This window comes from Condylostylus longicornis, unplaced genomic scaffold, assembly GCF_029603195.1.
Source record: "Condylostylus longicornis isolate FDR11 unplaced genomic scaffold, ASM2960319v2 ptg000080l, whole genome shotgun sequence".
Taxonomy (NCBI): domain Eukaryota; kingdom Metazoa; phylum Arthropoda; class Insecta; order Diptera; family Dolichopodidae; genus Condylostylus; species Condylostylus longicornis.
Window position 1 is genome coordinate 3,322,525 of NW_026578048.1, and position 17,401 is coordinate 3,339,925.

At 23.5% G+C, this 17,401-nt stretch overlaps 1 protein-coding gene across 1 annotated transcript; it reads right to left on the reverse strand.

Moving 5' to 3' along the window:
- Nucleotides 1-1,016: 1,016 nt before the first annotated feature.
- LOC129612969 (homeobox protein B-H1-like) lies at nucleotides 1,017-4,059 on the reverse strand. Its single transcript, XM_055526832.1, has 4 exons — nucleotides 3,611-4,059; nucleotides 3,084-3,283; nucleotides 1,331-1,699; nucleotides 1,017-1,252 (listed from the first exon to the last, which is right to left on the reverse strand). The coding sequence occupies exons 1-4, from the start codon at nucleotides 3,952-3,954 to the stop codon at nucleotides 1,017-1,019; spliced, it is 1,149 nt and encodes a 382-aa protein (XP_055382807.1). The 5' UTR covers nucleotides 3,955-4,059.
- Between the last annotated feature and the right edge of the window lie 13,342 nt (nucleotides 4,060-17,401).

Sequence of the window (17,401 nt, forward strand, 5' to 3'; positions counted from 1 at the left end):
TGGCGCGATGGAAAATCTGTTCTATTGACACTTGACAGTCTTGTTTTGAAATTTTATTTCTTAACGGAAAAGTTAAAAATAGGTTGATTTGATTAAATTTACAAACTCAGCTATGGCAGTATTTCGTATTGTAAAGAAAAAATGCCAGGTATTCAAAAAATTTTAAAATTGTATAAAATTACGCCTTCTGAATTGTACAAAATTCGTTTTAGAAACGTAAAGAAAAGTAAATTGGACACGAAAAATAATCTGGATAGATTTTAAAAACTGCTGCTTTGACTTGCGGAAAATTGGAAGTAGACTGGTAATTTTAAGGAGGATGATAATAATTCACAATGCAGTGTTATTGCATTTAGTTATCAAGATTTTATTTTTGATAATACAAAATGTTACTAATATGTAAGTGTTATATTATCGATATGGTCTGAAACCTAAATATTTCGTGATGGTACGTAAGTAAACAATGAAGTATGAGAATTGAGTTTTTAGTATGAATTGAAGAAATCAAGAAATTTAAACTTACTTCCATAGTTAAATATAAAATAAAATAATAATTTGCAAGTCGTAATCTATGGAACTATTCTGGTCTTATAACGTTCGGAAATTTATATTATTGTGCAAATTACCAAATGTTCTAGTATTTTAAATTCTAATCAATCAAAACAATTTTAATTATATTTTATGTTTTATTTTAAAACTAATTCTATATTTTTATTGAAATACATTTAAGTTGTTTAAAATTATTTTGTATAATTTAATATTTACAACGTGTTTTCTAGTTTAATTTTTGTACACCCCTGTTTAATGAATATTTCAATAATTCTTATAATATTTTGTATGTAATCTATTTATTTACACAGACAGTGCATTTAAAAATATAATAAATTAAAAGAATGTGTGTGTTTTTTAGATAATTATTTTACTTAAAAATTTAAAATATTAAGTGATACTATAAAAAAAAAATCAATTTAATGAAATTTTTCATTTTTTATTATTGCCATCATTTACAATGAATTTTATGAATCATCAGCATCAATACTTTCAGCATCAGCATCTAAAGAATCATTACATATCGATAAATCTGGATCATCAGATTCAATATTTGCAATTTCATTATTTGGTGATGACGATATGATACAGTTAATAATAGGACTATCATTATTAAAATCACGTTCAACATCAATTGCAGATGCAATTGAAGCTGATTGTAATATATTACTATTAGTACTGTTATTCGAATTATTATTACATGCTAGTAATATATTATTGCTATTACTATTGTTATTGATATTGTTATTATTATTGTTGCTGTTAGTATTGTTATTATTACTATTATTATTTGCAATTGAAGTTGAACAATTATCATCATTATTATTCATTTGTCTTATTAAAGCTAAACGTTGTTGATTTATTTCTAAATGATGTTTACGCCATTTTATACGTCGATTTTGAAACCATACTTTTACTTGAGCTTCAGTTAATTGTAATGTATGTGCTAAATATAAACGTTCGGGTCCAACCATATATTGTTGTCTTTCAAATTCAGCTTCAAGTCTTTCTAATTGTTCGGGTGTGAAAATAGTACGAACACGTTTACTCTTTAAAGATGATTTCTTTGATGTAAGACCACCTATTGTTGTTCCTGTTAATGCTGCTGCTACTGTTGTTGAAGATGATGTTGATGAAGATGTTATATGATCTGTAAATGTTAAATGAATATAAATATGTATGGATATGTAGGTATGCATTTTGTACATAGAATAAGAAAATAATTTTTCACTTTATTTTTCTTTTTATTTTTAGTAACAGAAACATGAAATATTTAAAAGGATACGGATGAAATTCTTTTGATTTTTAACTTATCATTTCTAATTATTATGATTTATGAAATTTTGAAATTCATTTCTAAGACAAAAGTATTGAAACACATTTATAGTAAACACATTTACATATGCATATGATAATTTTGAGTACATAATTAAGGAACTCTTTTATGTATAGCTAAGAGCATGTGTATTAAATAGACTGTGTCTAACGTTTGTACAATAATCATATATAGGAATTAATAGTGATCGATTTCTCTGTAATTTTGTGATTGTAAATTGAGAAAATTATAAGTATAGTACAAAATGTAAAGCAACCCGATGATTATGATGATGATTAGATAATGAACTCTTTTTTTTTTTCTTTGATTTGATTTGTAAAAAATAACTTTGAAAGTTTATTTTTCTTAATGAGCTCCTTAAAGGATAAATAGAAACAAAAACAGAAAAGTTTTGGAATTTAAATGTAACTAAATTCTTTCAGACATATTATATGTATGTATGGTACATATAAAGTTCGGTAGAGAGTAATTTTTAGAAAATTCACAATTCAAATAGACATACGATGATTTAGCAAAATGATTCTTATAGTTTTATAGTTAATATACATAGAAACTGAAAATTTAGAAGCCTCTGCTATATACTATTTTATGTCTGCTTTAATAATTATCATAAGAACGAGAAAATTCGTATATTAGCTATATACATATGTGCATACGAAGAAATTCAATGAATCAATTCATTAATGATTTTATAGACTTTAAACATTTAGAGATTAAAGATTACTTGAAATTACAATTACACTAGAATATATATAATAACTATGTTTGGAGACATAATCAAAATTTACTGTTTCAATTCTACTTGAATATCTTTTGATAATGAATGAATCTATTTTATGATTAACTACATAAAGAAGAAATAAAGAACAATAAGTTAAATTCGGTAAATGTTTCTTCTGAAATGTAATATATGAAGTTCAATAAACAAAACCTGAACCAGAAATAATTTGTTTATGCGGTTGTTTACAAAACTGCTATACACAAATAGATCTTAGCAGTGCGTATTTAAAATTTTCAACTATATATCGTTTTGACTATGTTATTTTGTCGACATTATAAGCAATTTTATAATTTCATAAATCCAAAAATATGAAATTTAGCAGACTTACTTTTCAAAGAGATTATGACTATTCTAATATAAGAAACTTTGAAATTTTAAGATTTTAAGAACCATACAATAACGTATGGTTGAACTTACCATTTTTATGTTTTTCTCTTGAATGACCTCCTAGTCCTAAATTTGTGGTTTGTTGTTGTGCTGCCACTGCAGCAGCTGCTGCAGCTGCCGCTGTAACATGATGTTGATGTAATTGTTGTAAACTTTGTAATGCAGATGGTGCATTAGCGACGGCGGCAGCAAAATGATTAAATTTCAAATGATTATTTGCACTTATTTGACTTAATGTATTATTATTATTATTATTGTTACTATTAATATTATTATTATTACTATTATTGTTATTACAATTATTACCATTTATATTATTTGTATTTGAATTTTGTAAATAACGATTTGAAATATTATTAGTATTGTTATCACAATTATCATAATTATTGTTATTACTACCATTATTATTATTTGTTGTATTGACATTGATTGAATTATTTTTTAAACTATTGTTATTATTATTGTTATTGTTATTATTTAAAAAATTATTATTAATTTCTAAATTATTATTATTATTACTACTGTTATTATTATTGTTATTATTATTTGCTGCTTGCATTTGTAATTGTTGTTGATGTGTATGTAAATTATGACTATTTAATGAAAGATTCATAACATTATTAAAATCGTTACGATGATGATGATTAATTGAATGTGGATTATGATGTTGATTTTGTCTTTGTTCAATTGCATTCTTTTGTAAACCTAAAATTGCAGCAATTGTAAAAGATTTTCCAACATCTAATGAACTATTAACAGCAGCATTTAAATGATGTAATTGTGAACTTGTATGATGATAATTAGAATGATGTGTTACTTGTTGATGGGCTACATGCTGATTTTGTAATGCTAAAAAATGTGATAAAGGATTCGGATGGTATTTGGATGGATGTTGTAACATTTTTCTCCCTATTTTGACTTTGTTTTTTATATAGTTTTATATTTTATTTAAATTTTTCCTTTTTTTAATAAAATTAATATTAATTATGGTATATATATTATGTATTTTTTTTATCAATAGGTCATTATTCAAAGACGATTAAATTAAAACTAATTTACAAAATGATGTTGGCAAATTTTATGATACTATGGATAGTTTTGCAGAGGTTGCAACCTGTAAAAAAAAGGAAAACGAAAAAAAATGTAATAAAAAATTATAGTATTAAATAAAAGATTGAATTGAAAATAGTAAATAATCCAACCATATCAAGAATAATAGTAACTTTAATAAACATAACGGAGAAACTTGAACAATTGGACAATTTACACAGGCTTTTGAGAGTACAAAAAATTGCCAGTTTAAAATAGTTCATGATTTTTAATTCATAAAAAAATCCAAACAATTTTAAATGACTACATAATCTGTAATTAATACTTATAAAAAGAAAACCACAATTCAAAAATTTTGTTAAGTTTATATAGTGATGGTCAGTTTTATTGAGTCTAAAAGCAAAATTCCAAAAAAAGATTTATACACTAGTTATATCTTAAATGTAATGCACATATGAGTATATATAAATGCAATATAATCTCTTTAATTATTTCTAAAACAATGTCTTGGATCTTTTAGCTTCAATTAATGTCATTATAATTATTGTTATTGTTATTTAAATATGCATTTTATATAGTAACTCAATTTTAAAATTATTTTATGTTAATTGTTATATTTTAATAATATTCATAATATACTGCATAATACGGAGGTTAGATAATAAGTAATGGTTAAGTAATTTCTACACATTTTATTCAATAAAATTTTTTTGTCAAATGCCCAAAGAACCAATAAATACAATAGCTTAAGAATTTAAATTATGACTTATTGTGAAAATGTTGGAAATTTTTTAGAAATTTCCGATATTTATTAATATTTAAGTCTAAACATTTTCTTAATTCAACGGTACGTAAGGGCGAGACTGCAATAAGAATCCGAAGTATTTTTTAAAGAAAATTTTAACTCATTTTTCAAGAGAATAACTTTAGATTAAAATCACTTAAATTTTTTATATTTTAAAAAATTTATATTGATTGAATAATTTCAAACTTTATAAAAGATTTTTAAATTTTTATCAAGGATTTTGATTTATTTTATCATATATAGACTAGAAAATTTGATCTATCATATAAAATTAGGAGGTTATATAACTTAGAAGTGTTCTATTACTAAAACTAGGAGATTATATTACTTAGAAATACTAGCAATTTGGTTAGTTTGTGATATAAATTGTGATTTTAACAAAATCTCATATAAAACGTAGCTAATATTCGTTTAATCTTTAACTCATTCGTAATTAATTTTTGAGTTAATTTTTAAAATTTTAGCAAATCGCAAACATTTGACCAAGCGATGTTATAATAAAATAATTGAAAATTGAATAAAAAAATTGAATTTATGAAAAAAATAACATAATATTTTACGGTATAAGTCTAATATGCGTTTACCCTACCTATAAGTACGTATAAAATACAAATAAATTCTTATATTTTCTGGATCATCCTTCTTTATTTCATAAAAGTAACCAGTAAGTAGTATGCATATTCAAAATCTATTCAAATCTGAAAACCATAAAGTTAATTGTTTCAAGAAAGTGTAAATACTATGGTAATTTAATATCTTAATTTTTGAATTATAATAATAATGACAAAATATAAGAAAAAGAAGAAGAGACATGGAGCAACATTAAGTTTTCTATATTTGAAACTTTAAAAGAAATAATCATAATATAAGTGCAATATTCTATAGTTTATTTATGATTGTATAAAAATTTAATTAGCATTGTAAATGTATTCTGATTGTATAGTATAAAGTATAACCATATTTGTTTATATTTTCGTATGCATATATGAATTTAAATGATTTTCATATGTACATATATAAGTATAGAGATGTTATAAATGTTGGAAGGTTGAAAGAACTGAACTAAAAGAGAAAGGGGTCATCATTTTTATATATTATTTAAATTTGTTTGAGTTTTATTTTTTAATAAATATGAAAATGTTAATGTAATTTGATAAAGTATTTAAAAGTCTCAATTACTTTTTTTTTTTAATTTATTTTAATAAATTGAAAATATCTTAATTTATTTTATATTCCTTATTGCTTTTCACAGCTGCTGTTGTATTCATTTATATTTTTGGTTTTTATATAAGTATGTGAAATTTGAATTTAAGCCTATTGTTTTTAAGATAAAAAATTTAAAAAATATAATTTTTTTTTATATAATTACACAATCTATAACGGGTATGCTTTAATTGATTGAAAAGTTTAGTTTTACAAGGGAAAATTCCTTGGCAGAGTTAGTGTCCTATACTTATGTATGTCGCAATTTTATTTCTATCTTGAATTCTCATTTTCTGTGGAAATTCAATTATGCAACGTATGTATCCTAATTACAGTATTTTTTCAAGAATTAACCCCAAACTTTGAATTTACTCGAAATGTGTTCTCTTATAATTACTGGATAAGACGTCGGACTGAACTTTCGATTTATATATATTGAATATAGATTGTGAATATTTTTTAATGATTGTTAATTTGTAAATATTTTCGGTAGTCTAGAATTAATATGAAAAGAAGAAGGTTTTAATATTTTTTTAACAAATTTTTATATATATACTTTTTTGTTGTATATAACGTAGTTTTGGAATTGTATAGATTATACCATTTTGGACTTTTGTATTAATACATATAAGTAATATAAAATTCTTGGATAAATTTTTCCTTTAAATACCATATACTCGTATATACTCACACAAGTGCGCTATATAAATTCCGGCAAATATGAGCAAATATACATTGACTCCCTTTGTAGAGCTTATTAAAGCAGTCGTTAAAGAACGGTATCATATTCTTAATATTTGAACGTAGCATAAGTTATATACATAGTTATATATATACCCATATATAAACATAAAATAAATTTCTTATCAAGTTCACTGAAAAATAATGATTTTTATCTGTAGTTAGTTTAATAATTATTTAGAAAATGGAATCTTATAATATTAATTAAAAAAATTTAAAATAATCAAGATTATAAAGATATTTGGAGATCTTATACAAGTTTTTAATAGTAAATTAAACTAAAAAAAATTCAAAATTTAATGAATGTAAATCTTTAAATTCCATTCTACTGAATTTATACTTTATTCTATTTACCTTATTAGGTATAACATAATATTACTCCATATTTAACATTTATATTGCTTCATTATGAATTTTAAGGGGAGTATATTATATATTTGCTTTGAATGAGGAAAGAGTATTCAAAAATTTAGAGAATTATATATGTATATCGAATTCCTTTATACCAAGGTAGATTTAAGCGAAGCATTATTGTATACTAGGGATTATAAATAAGAATGGATTCAATAATAATTAATAACAATTGAATAATTAATCAATATGGCAATAAAGAAACGTATATGAATGTGTTTTATATTTCAAATTCAAATTTAAATATTAAAAAATATTATTAGAATAAGAAAACTTGGAAAATTTCGTGCATTTGTTAAAATTATTGCGACGGATAATTTTTGTTTTTTTGCTAAATAAAATTCGATAATATTTAAATTAATTGAATTAAATTAGAAAAAACATATAGAAAATTTATAGACCTCAATATTTTGAAAATAATTCGGATGACAATAGCAATTGTTGATGATATGATTGGAAATTTTACATTTTTCATAAAATAAAACTATTTTTTTGCATATGAGGAAAAATTTTGTCAAAATTATTATAGATTTTTATAAAAATTTAATAGTAATGTATTACTATATGAGTTAACCATTAAAATATATTTCCGCCTTTTTCAGGATGTGTTAATATAAAATTCCTATCTATAAAATTTTTCTGAAATTTTCTCTTGTATATTTTAGTGTAAAAAAATTTGCATTCTCATTTCACTTATTGGAATATCAAATTGAAATTTTATTTAATTGTAATTCGATTTCGTAATTTCTTAAGATTTTTACCAGCTAAACATTAGATAAATGGAATAAATTAATTTTAAATTATTTTTATATTGTATTAAAATTAACTAAATCAAAAATTAATATGTATTCTATAAAATATTCATGATGTATATAAGAAGATTTTAAAGTGTTTCATATGCCTCATAAATCTTTAAATATAAAAATGAAAATACAAAATTGTTGGCCTTTTATAAAAATATTATTTATAATTTAAAATTATATGAACAATTTCATTATTTCATGTAATTTAATTTTTTTAAATATTTGTGATTGAATAATATTATTCATTATAATGTTAATAAAATATTAATATATAACATAAAGTTCTTCCTCACCATAGTTGAATACGATTATTATTTAATTAAATTATATTTATAACCAACGGCATATTAATTGATCTAATTAAATTAATTATTCTTATTTCCTTTAATTATTTACTGATGACAGGCATCATAAAGGATCATATAGCTGCGATAATTAATTACCATTAAACATTATTACAAGTAAAACGATCATAAAAGTTTTGCAAGAATTTGATAAAATTTGAAATTTCAACTTTTATTAATTTGAAAAAAAATTTATATGTTTATTGCATTAAACAAATTAAATTGGTAAAACAAAACTTTATTTTGGAATAAATAAAAGAAAATGATTTTCTTAAAGAATCACAAACATTTCTAACATAGATCTGGATGATATAGTGGCAAAGGATTACTCCGCCGGACTGGTCTCGAATCAGTGAATTTACCAAGTTCATACATATTTCTTTTTTACCAAATCTTACCATTAAATTTTTATTGAATTTAATCCAAATATCGGTATATTTGTAATCCGAATATGCAATTTTTTTTTATTTATATTTAGTGTTCACATTTAAAAATTTTGTGAATTAAATAATTACATAAGTTTTAAATTCTATTTTTCCACTATAGTTATATTCATAAACAAAAAATCAATTAATATTTAAAATATTCGAATTCGTTCACAAATTTTTTGTTTATTTAAATTTCTTTTATTATAAATTATTTATTAATTTTTAATATTTAACAAATGCTTTTTAAGAAAACTACACTAATTTTAATTAGAATTATAAACTCCACAAAATTAAATTTTTAATTCAAAAATATTATTCGATCATTTTTACAAAAATTTTTCTTTTATTTATTCAAACACAAAATTTAAAAAAAATTGCAAAGTTTCCTTTATATTCAATTAATTATCCTTTTTCATAAAATGATAGTCCGTTTGCATGAAGCGATAATTTCATACTAAAATTTTCAATATATTGAACATAAAATGAGTACATAAAAAAGATAAGAACAAAAAAAAAAAGCAAAACGAAAATCATATACAAAACAATATGCTGGAAATTCTTCTCTATCTATATTATTTTTATTAATAATATGAAAATTTTATATTATATAATAACACAATACAATATATATAAATATATACATTTACATATGCACATAGAATATGAGTATATTACCCTCATTATACGGTATAACAGTCATCACCCCTCATTATAAGGATAATTTTTGATAACATTTTTTTTTTACTCAATTTTCCTTTTTATTGTAATTTTTAGTATTATTTTTTTTTTTGTGTTTTTTTTTTAACTTGTTTACTTATTATTATAAATGTTATCATCATTATCATTATCAAGTGAATGAATTAATGATCCATAGTGAAATCATTAGAACATCATATTTTTATATATAGCTTATATACCAAGAATATAAATATATTACAATATATATAGCATTATTACAAATATATATAATATAAAAATAATTGTATATAACATATTTGCCTAAGTAAAATGTTCTCTTCTCCCGGTTGTTTTTTTTTTCTCATATACTCAAAATATATTTATTTTCTATATTTTCTTTTTTTTGGGTAACTCCCACCTCAAACTTTATAATAATATCATTTTAAGGATCATTACTGGTTTATGAGCTCATTTCTTGATTATTATCATATTTCCCTTTACATATATGTATGTGTATATATGTAAAATAGAGCATTATAGATTATATGCCATATAGTGTGCATATATATATATATAGAAAAATATGTTGGGTCTGTTATAATATTTTAATAATATTCTCTAATATTGTGATATTTTGAAGTAGAATGAACTCTTCGATGGATTGAATTATTTTTTTTTTACATTTTATTTTTGAAAAATTTTAAGGATTAAATATTTTTTTTTCATTATTACAATATTATTAAGTTTTCTTTTCTGATTTTTGTTATATAAAAATTTGTGAAATTTTATAATTGAAAAAATTGAAAAGAAATTTACATGTATATAAAGAATTTACAATATTTTATCAAGAAAAATGTAACAAATCAGAAATGATGGTATATATAAGTATAAACAGTTCATATATAAGAGTTCTTATAAATTATTACAAAAATATATGTATATATGTATAAGTGTATGTAATTGAAAAATAAAAAAATGAAGAGTGATGACAGAATTTTTATTTTCTTGTTTGTACAATAATTTCTCAATACACTATATACAGTGTAATACACATTTGTTATACAAAGAAAAACAAGTGATTTAAAGAAAAATAAGTATTAAAGAAATTTAAAGGGATAAAATAGAGCGTGAGTTATTTTAGAAGAAAAGAGCAAAAAATAATATAATATTGAAAAGTGCAATTTTTACTACAATTAGAATTTGAATACTGGCATTTATTTTAATTGCATATATAACAATATTGAAACAATCGAAATTGAATATTTTCAACTATTGCTAAACTACTTTTTCACCCAACATCTCTTTTAGTTTATGTAATTAAATTTGTTTTTCTCTTCTAAGAGAACCGGGAACATTTGGTTCTTCTCAACTCGACCCATAGGTTTCTTTGTGATCTTCGAATCCATATACATGAGCACTATCTCAAGACTCCGGACAAATCTACGTATAGCCTCTGCACAGAGTTATTAAATTTCGAAGAAGGTCGCGAAACCTGTTCCGAATCACCTTAACATCGAGCAAGGCATCAACTCACGTCCGCACAATAGATGCGTTCTGCCATCCTTTTATGTATGTAATTAATAGTTTAGATAAGCAAATATTATTTGAACTTGTTACTAATATTGTACGAATTTATGGTACATACAATTATGGTGCACGTGTGTTTTCATGGTCTGATTCATGGTACAGAATAACATTTCAATCTGTTATGTAAGATTAACATTTTTCCATAAATAAAATTATGGCACTGTAAATATTAAAATTAGTTTATTAATAAAAATTTTTAATTTATTTAGTATATTCATTAATTAGAAAGGTCAAAAATATTTTAATTTCTATTAATAAAAAAATCTTCATTTTGAATTTATTTAGTATAGTAATCCCTTTTAAGTGTATAAACAAACACGTATATATAAATTTCAATGATCTCTTCCATCTTTCTAAGAGACTAGACTAAAACATATTAATAAATTTTAAAATTTATACTTAATATAGATATTTTATTAAAATTTGGAATTTATAAAATTCTTTTATGATTTCTTTTCCAAATATAACAGACATTAATAACCCTTAATTAATTAATCGTCTATGTTTCAACAATAATGCACAAAGTAAATAATAAAATCAAATATTTTAGTATAAAATACACACAAACATTTTAAACCATTAGTATATATTAAAAACCATAACGTTATATTTATGTATAACACATATATAACATACATACGTGCACTTGTATAATATTTTGAATGTTTACATAGATTGCGGTGAAGAAAATTTTTATAAGGTTTTTCAAGTTTAAAAACCTACATATATGTATGCATGTGTATCTATCCCAAAATATATTCCATTATTAAGAGCTTTAATGTACCCACAAAAATATAATAAGCAAAGAAAAGAAAATATCAAAAAAGAAAAAAAACAAAAATAATAGCGGTTGTACACAAAAGAGTCTTGATTTAAGTATTTTATCCTTGTTAAATTGAAATATCCTTTTATTTCTAGTACAATATGTTGTTTAGTTTCTAATATATATACATATGCATACATTTAATATAATGTAAGAATGTATGATTTAAAATAGAAAATATTATTATGTTTTATGCCATATTATATACCATACAGGCATATGTACATGTACGAGTATATACTCGTAGAAAATCATGTATTATTCACAGACTATATTGAGAGAGTCTGGATAAATTTTCTCAAAATCATTTCAAATATTTTCCATTTTCTTTTTTTTTTTTTTACTTTTGCTTTTCATTCCATGAATTATATTGAAGAGCGATTTTATTTGGTAAAAAAAAAAATTTTTTTTTCTCATCAAGTAAGAAATGAGCTGACTGAGAGTAAAAACAAATTAAAAATACTAACACAAATAAATTTCTCCAAAGTAAATGCCTATGTATGCATGTAAATATGTAAATAATGTATAAATATAAAAGGATGAAGTACCTTAAAATAGACATTTTTTCATACGTTATAATTAAAAAGTAAAAAAAAAAAAATGGCAAACGTAGTAAAAAATGGAAAAGAAAAAAAATTGAAAATTATTCGTAGTTATAAAAAATTGAAAAGTTTTTTCACCTTTCTGTGATTGATTCGGCGAACAGCTTTACATTAAGGTTCATATAAAATATATCGAGTTATCATTTTATAAGTATGCAAATAACAATAGATTCCTTAAACTTAGCTTTAAGCGGTCACATGAAAACGTGACGCGCCAGATCATATTAGTTATCATTAAAAATGAAAACAGTAAAAGAGCGATTTTCCACGGTGAAATGTCAAAATTTATATAGCTACATATACATATATATAAATGTAATCCCATTTTGTAGAGAATGAAATGAAGCAACCGCCGCGAATCTAAGCCAGGGCAGTAAAATAGTTTAAAATCCTGATATTGTATGTAAAACACTGAACAGTAAATAGCTGATTTTGCTGTTCCGCTCGTGTTATGTCATCCGTCTATACAACGGAACGAAATAGTTTCTGTTCCCCGCTATGGTTCTGTTTTTACAATAAGAGATGCCACCATCATTTATATTAAAACGTGTTTATTTTAAATTTATTTATAACTTTAAACTCTAATCGATGGTTAAATTTTATTTTTAATTAATTAAATTTGATATAAATTTGAATGTGTTTCAGATTAAATATAATGAATATGTTTCAGACTAGGGTATGATCGGGTATGCTGGCGAAAAGGTTACTGGCCAAAATATCCCTGATTCGATTTTAAAAATCGGTTTTTGAGATTAAAAGGTAAGGTAAAGACTTTCGGCGATACTCGCAAGAGAAGTTTAACGGATGATATAGGAGTTACAGGAGGTTGGTACTTTAACGTCAAGAACGCCAATGAAGTCAAAGATCTTTTAAATGGTTATGACAAAAATTTGTGTAATAAAATAATACAGGAGCAGGTAAAAACGTAGTAAAAATGCTCAAGAATAATGAAGCAATGTCGACTCATGTTTCATTTGCGGAAATTTGGCCTGAATTTCAAAAGTACTGGTTACAATCTATGAGAAGTTCTCAAATGAGAATTATAATACCTAATGGACAATATAGTTACATAGTTGCACAACCATTTCTTTTATCATTTAAATGGATTAATTTAAAAATTTCTTATATAAAAACAAAAAGTTCAAAAGTAATAAAATTGTTGAAGTTTGTAGCAAGAATGAGCCATACTGGAATATTCATCTACCCAGGTTTATACATATATTAATTTATGTACTCGTAGATGTGAATGTGTAAGGTTGAATTTTATATTTTTATATCTTTATTTACTTTTTTTATTTGATTTTGTTATTTTTTTTTGTAGCAACAAGAACGCGTAAATTTTTATTTTTATTTTCTGTATTCGTTTCTTTCATTATTTTATTTTACTTTTTTTTTCTGGCATGTAATTTAAGTTTTTTAATGGAGAAAAGTAAAAAATTTGCATAAGGGGTTGGTACATTTTTATTTAATATTTTATTTTAACTTTTTATTTTTTGTAATTTTTTTCTTATAATTTGTTTTTTGTTCTAAAGGTTATCGTCAGGTGCGCATTAAGGTTTTGAAATTTTAACTGAGACCTTTATTATAGCTTTAATAAATTAATATGATATCGAATTGGGGAAGCTTATATTTTCATTATTTATTATAAATGCTATTTTCTTTAAGATATTAAAAATGTTCGAAGGAAACAGATTACTAGAAGCAATACTTTTTAGCACTTTTCCAAAAAATTTTTGAAAAAAAGTGCTTATTAGTTTCGCTCTGTCCGTCCGTCCGTCCGTCCGTCCGTCCGTCCGTCCGTCCGTCCGTCCGTCCGTCCGTCCGTCTGTCCGTGTGTCTGTTTACAAAACTTCCACACCCTTGAAGATAGAAAGCTGAAATTTTGTACGTACATAGATTTTTACTAGAAACTTATTTTCGTAGAACAAAATTTTTATCTATCTCCCCCCCTTTAGGAGTTATACCCCCCCGAAACCCTAAAAATGCCATTCTTTAACTATTTAGTGCAATGAAACCATAAGGATTTTTCAAATTTTGCAAACGCAGAAAGGCAGTGGCTTGCTTCCCCTAGCGGGGTATACTAAAGGTTAACTTTAGAAAAACAAAATGGCCGCTCAAATTTACCGTTATCTAAAGTCCGTTTTTTCCAAATTTTTGATGTCGTTTATTTTCTAGACCCCAACCTGTAGAAGCTTGAAATTTTATGGGCTTTTAGACATTAACAAATAGTTCATTTCGTTGGAAGAAAATTTTTTTCCATCTCCTTCCCCTCTCAAGTTATTGCCTCTTGAAATTTGTAAAATTTGAATTTTTGACACCTTATATTTCCAAAACCGCAAGCTTTTTCAAATTTCTATAAACACAAAAAGCTAACGGTAAATTCCATGACATTAAAAAATATAATTATTTTTCTTAACTCACACAATTAACACTTAAAATCGAGCATTATGTTAACCCCTCTTTATATTAATTTTTGCTTTATTTCAAAGACTGCATAAATCGCTCATCCTAAATATATGCAATCCTAGAAAGAGTTTTGTATATAAATGAAAATAATTTTTAGAATGTGTGATAGGTATACATAGACTGTATTTGAAAGCAGAATTTTCACTTGCTGAAGGGAAAAGTGCTACAATACAAACCATTGGTTTGACCCAACTTTATTTATTTCGTTGTTCTAGTGCAAATGTACGCTAAGCAACAAATTTTTCAAAATTTGTTTACTTACACCAATACTAATTTCGAACTGTCCTCTTTAATTGTATGGTATTGATTTCGAACGTGTATTAGTTTGTAAAATCGGTGTAGTTGAAAAAGTGCAATTTTGAAGCACGAACCAAATTCTTCGAACCTATGTGAATATTTCCGAGCGTGTTTCACACCGAGGTGCACGACGTTGAATTGTACGTGCAATTCAGCCTTAAAAGGGTGTATCGGGGACAGGAAATAATAATTATATCGGATGACCGGCTACCATGGGAGTGCTGAATTTTCAGTTTTCAGTATATTCCGCGGCAGTATGCGGCTTTCTTAGGAAGATTAATGAAGTTTAATGTCATAGGAAGGCAGGCGCAAACCAGGTCACTTTTTGCTGGGTGCTGTACGGCTATATAAACACAAATACATAAGTTGATATTAGCAGTTTTGACACTAATTACTAATTGGCCGTTTTATGCTAAGTGTTCGGACCTTTTGTGCAATTAGAACTCATATTGTATTAAAAAACTTAATTGACTTGTTATGCCACAATAACTACTCGATAAATAGAGAGGTTCGTTGTAAGGAAGTTTTACTGTATTTCAATTTATAAATTCAAAATTTTTACTTAAATAAAATATCAAAATTTTATTAATATAGACTAAAAGATTTCTAACATGCATATGTACATACATATAAACATATCTTGCTACTAAAATATAACAAAAACCCGATCCTGTAAAAAATTTTGTCTATAAAAACTTTTTTATTGAAAAAATAAACCTAATAAAATACCGTAATAACTCAATATGAAAGATAAGCACCTCCCATTAAAAACAACAATCATTTTTCAGAAATTTTTTTTTATTGACTTAATATATTTATATATCTATGTGTATATACAATACGAATATAATAATGATAGCATAATAACAGTAAAAGAAAAAAAATATAAATAAATAATAAATTTTGTTGTTACTTTTTATTATTTATTTTTTTTTTTTAATAAAAAAATTTTTCGTACATAAATAGTACAAAAAAAATGAATTTTCCAGCAATACACATACTATTGTAAAAATATATAATATTTATATAAAATTTATATTTGCACGTATGTTAGTTTTGCACTTGATTGTATAAATGTAAATTATATTTATGTAATTATAATGTTTTGCTTTCGAATAATTGTAATATAAAAATAAAGTCCTTATGTAAATTTATATTCATTAAGTGAATTTAATTTTCATATTCGTAATTCCTATTAGCATTAAACACATTTATATTTATATACATACATATGCTATATAATGTTTAAACTTTGATGAGTTTGTAAGTTTGTGAAAAAAAACCAAAATTAAATTAGTCTTCCTTTTATAAGAGAGGAAAATTTTGTTGGTCAAAATGTTAATAAACATACAAAGGAAAATTTATATAAACTGGTTTATTTAAAGAAAAAAAAAATAATATTATATAATAAACATAAAAAAATATAAGTATGTATATACGCAATAAGTATGTACTTATAACATTATGAATAAAAATTGAATTTAATTAAAATTTTATTAAATAAATTTTATAATAAAAAATTAAATTTCTCAAATGAAATTTATTTTGAAAACGTTCTACTTTAACGGCAGATTAAACAGGCTAATATGATTATTTTCTATATATATATTCTTAATTCAAATATTTATTAGATTTTGGATTCTGTAAGCTCATTATATATTTTTTTAGTTTTACCATTCATCAAACATTAGAATCAATTGAAAAATCAAAAATAACAGATTAACCACACTGAAACTGCGTGCTTGTTGGAAGAAATTTCATATTCCTCAAAAGTTTACTAAATTTATTGAGTAAGCTGCTTTAAAAATGAAGTCTCAGTTTTACGGCTGTGCTCTTTAGTTTCTAATTTAGTTTCTAATTTAAATAATAATTTAAAAGGCTTTTGAAAATAAATAAGCATGTCCTTTATTTTGAATTAAAAATTCAAACATTTTTTAAAAATTTCAATTTTATAAAGATCAAAAGCAAATTATTGTACATTTATTTAAATTTATTTTTTAACTTAATTTAATTTATAATCGTAGGTTTTTAATATTTTCAGTAGATTTTTTTAATTTATCTTCATATATTTATCAAATTTGCATACACTACGGGGCATTTTTAAATTTAG

Coding starts and splice junctions, on each gene's coding strand:
- LOC129612969 (XM_055526832.1), bottom strand. CDS start 3,954: ATGTTACAACATCCATCCAAATACCATCCGAATCCTTTATCACATTTT. Junction 3,284..3,610: donor CATCAACAACAATTACAAAT/GCAAGCAGCAAA, acceptor TAATACATTAAG/TCAAATAAGTGCAAATAATC. Junction 1,700..3,083: donor AAGAGAAAAACATAAAAATG/GTAAGTTCAACC, acceptor TAACATTTACAG/ATCATATAACATCTTCATCA.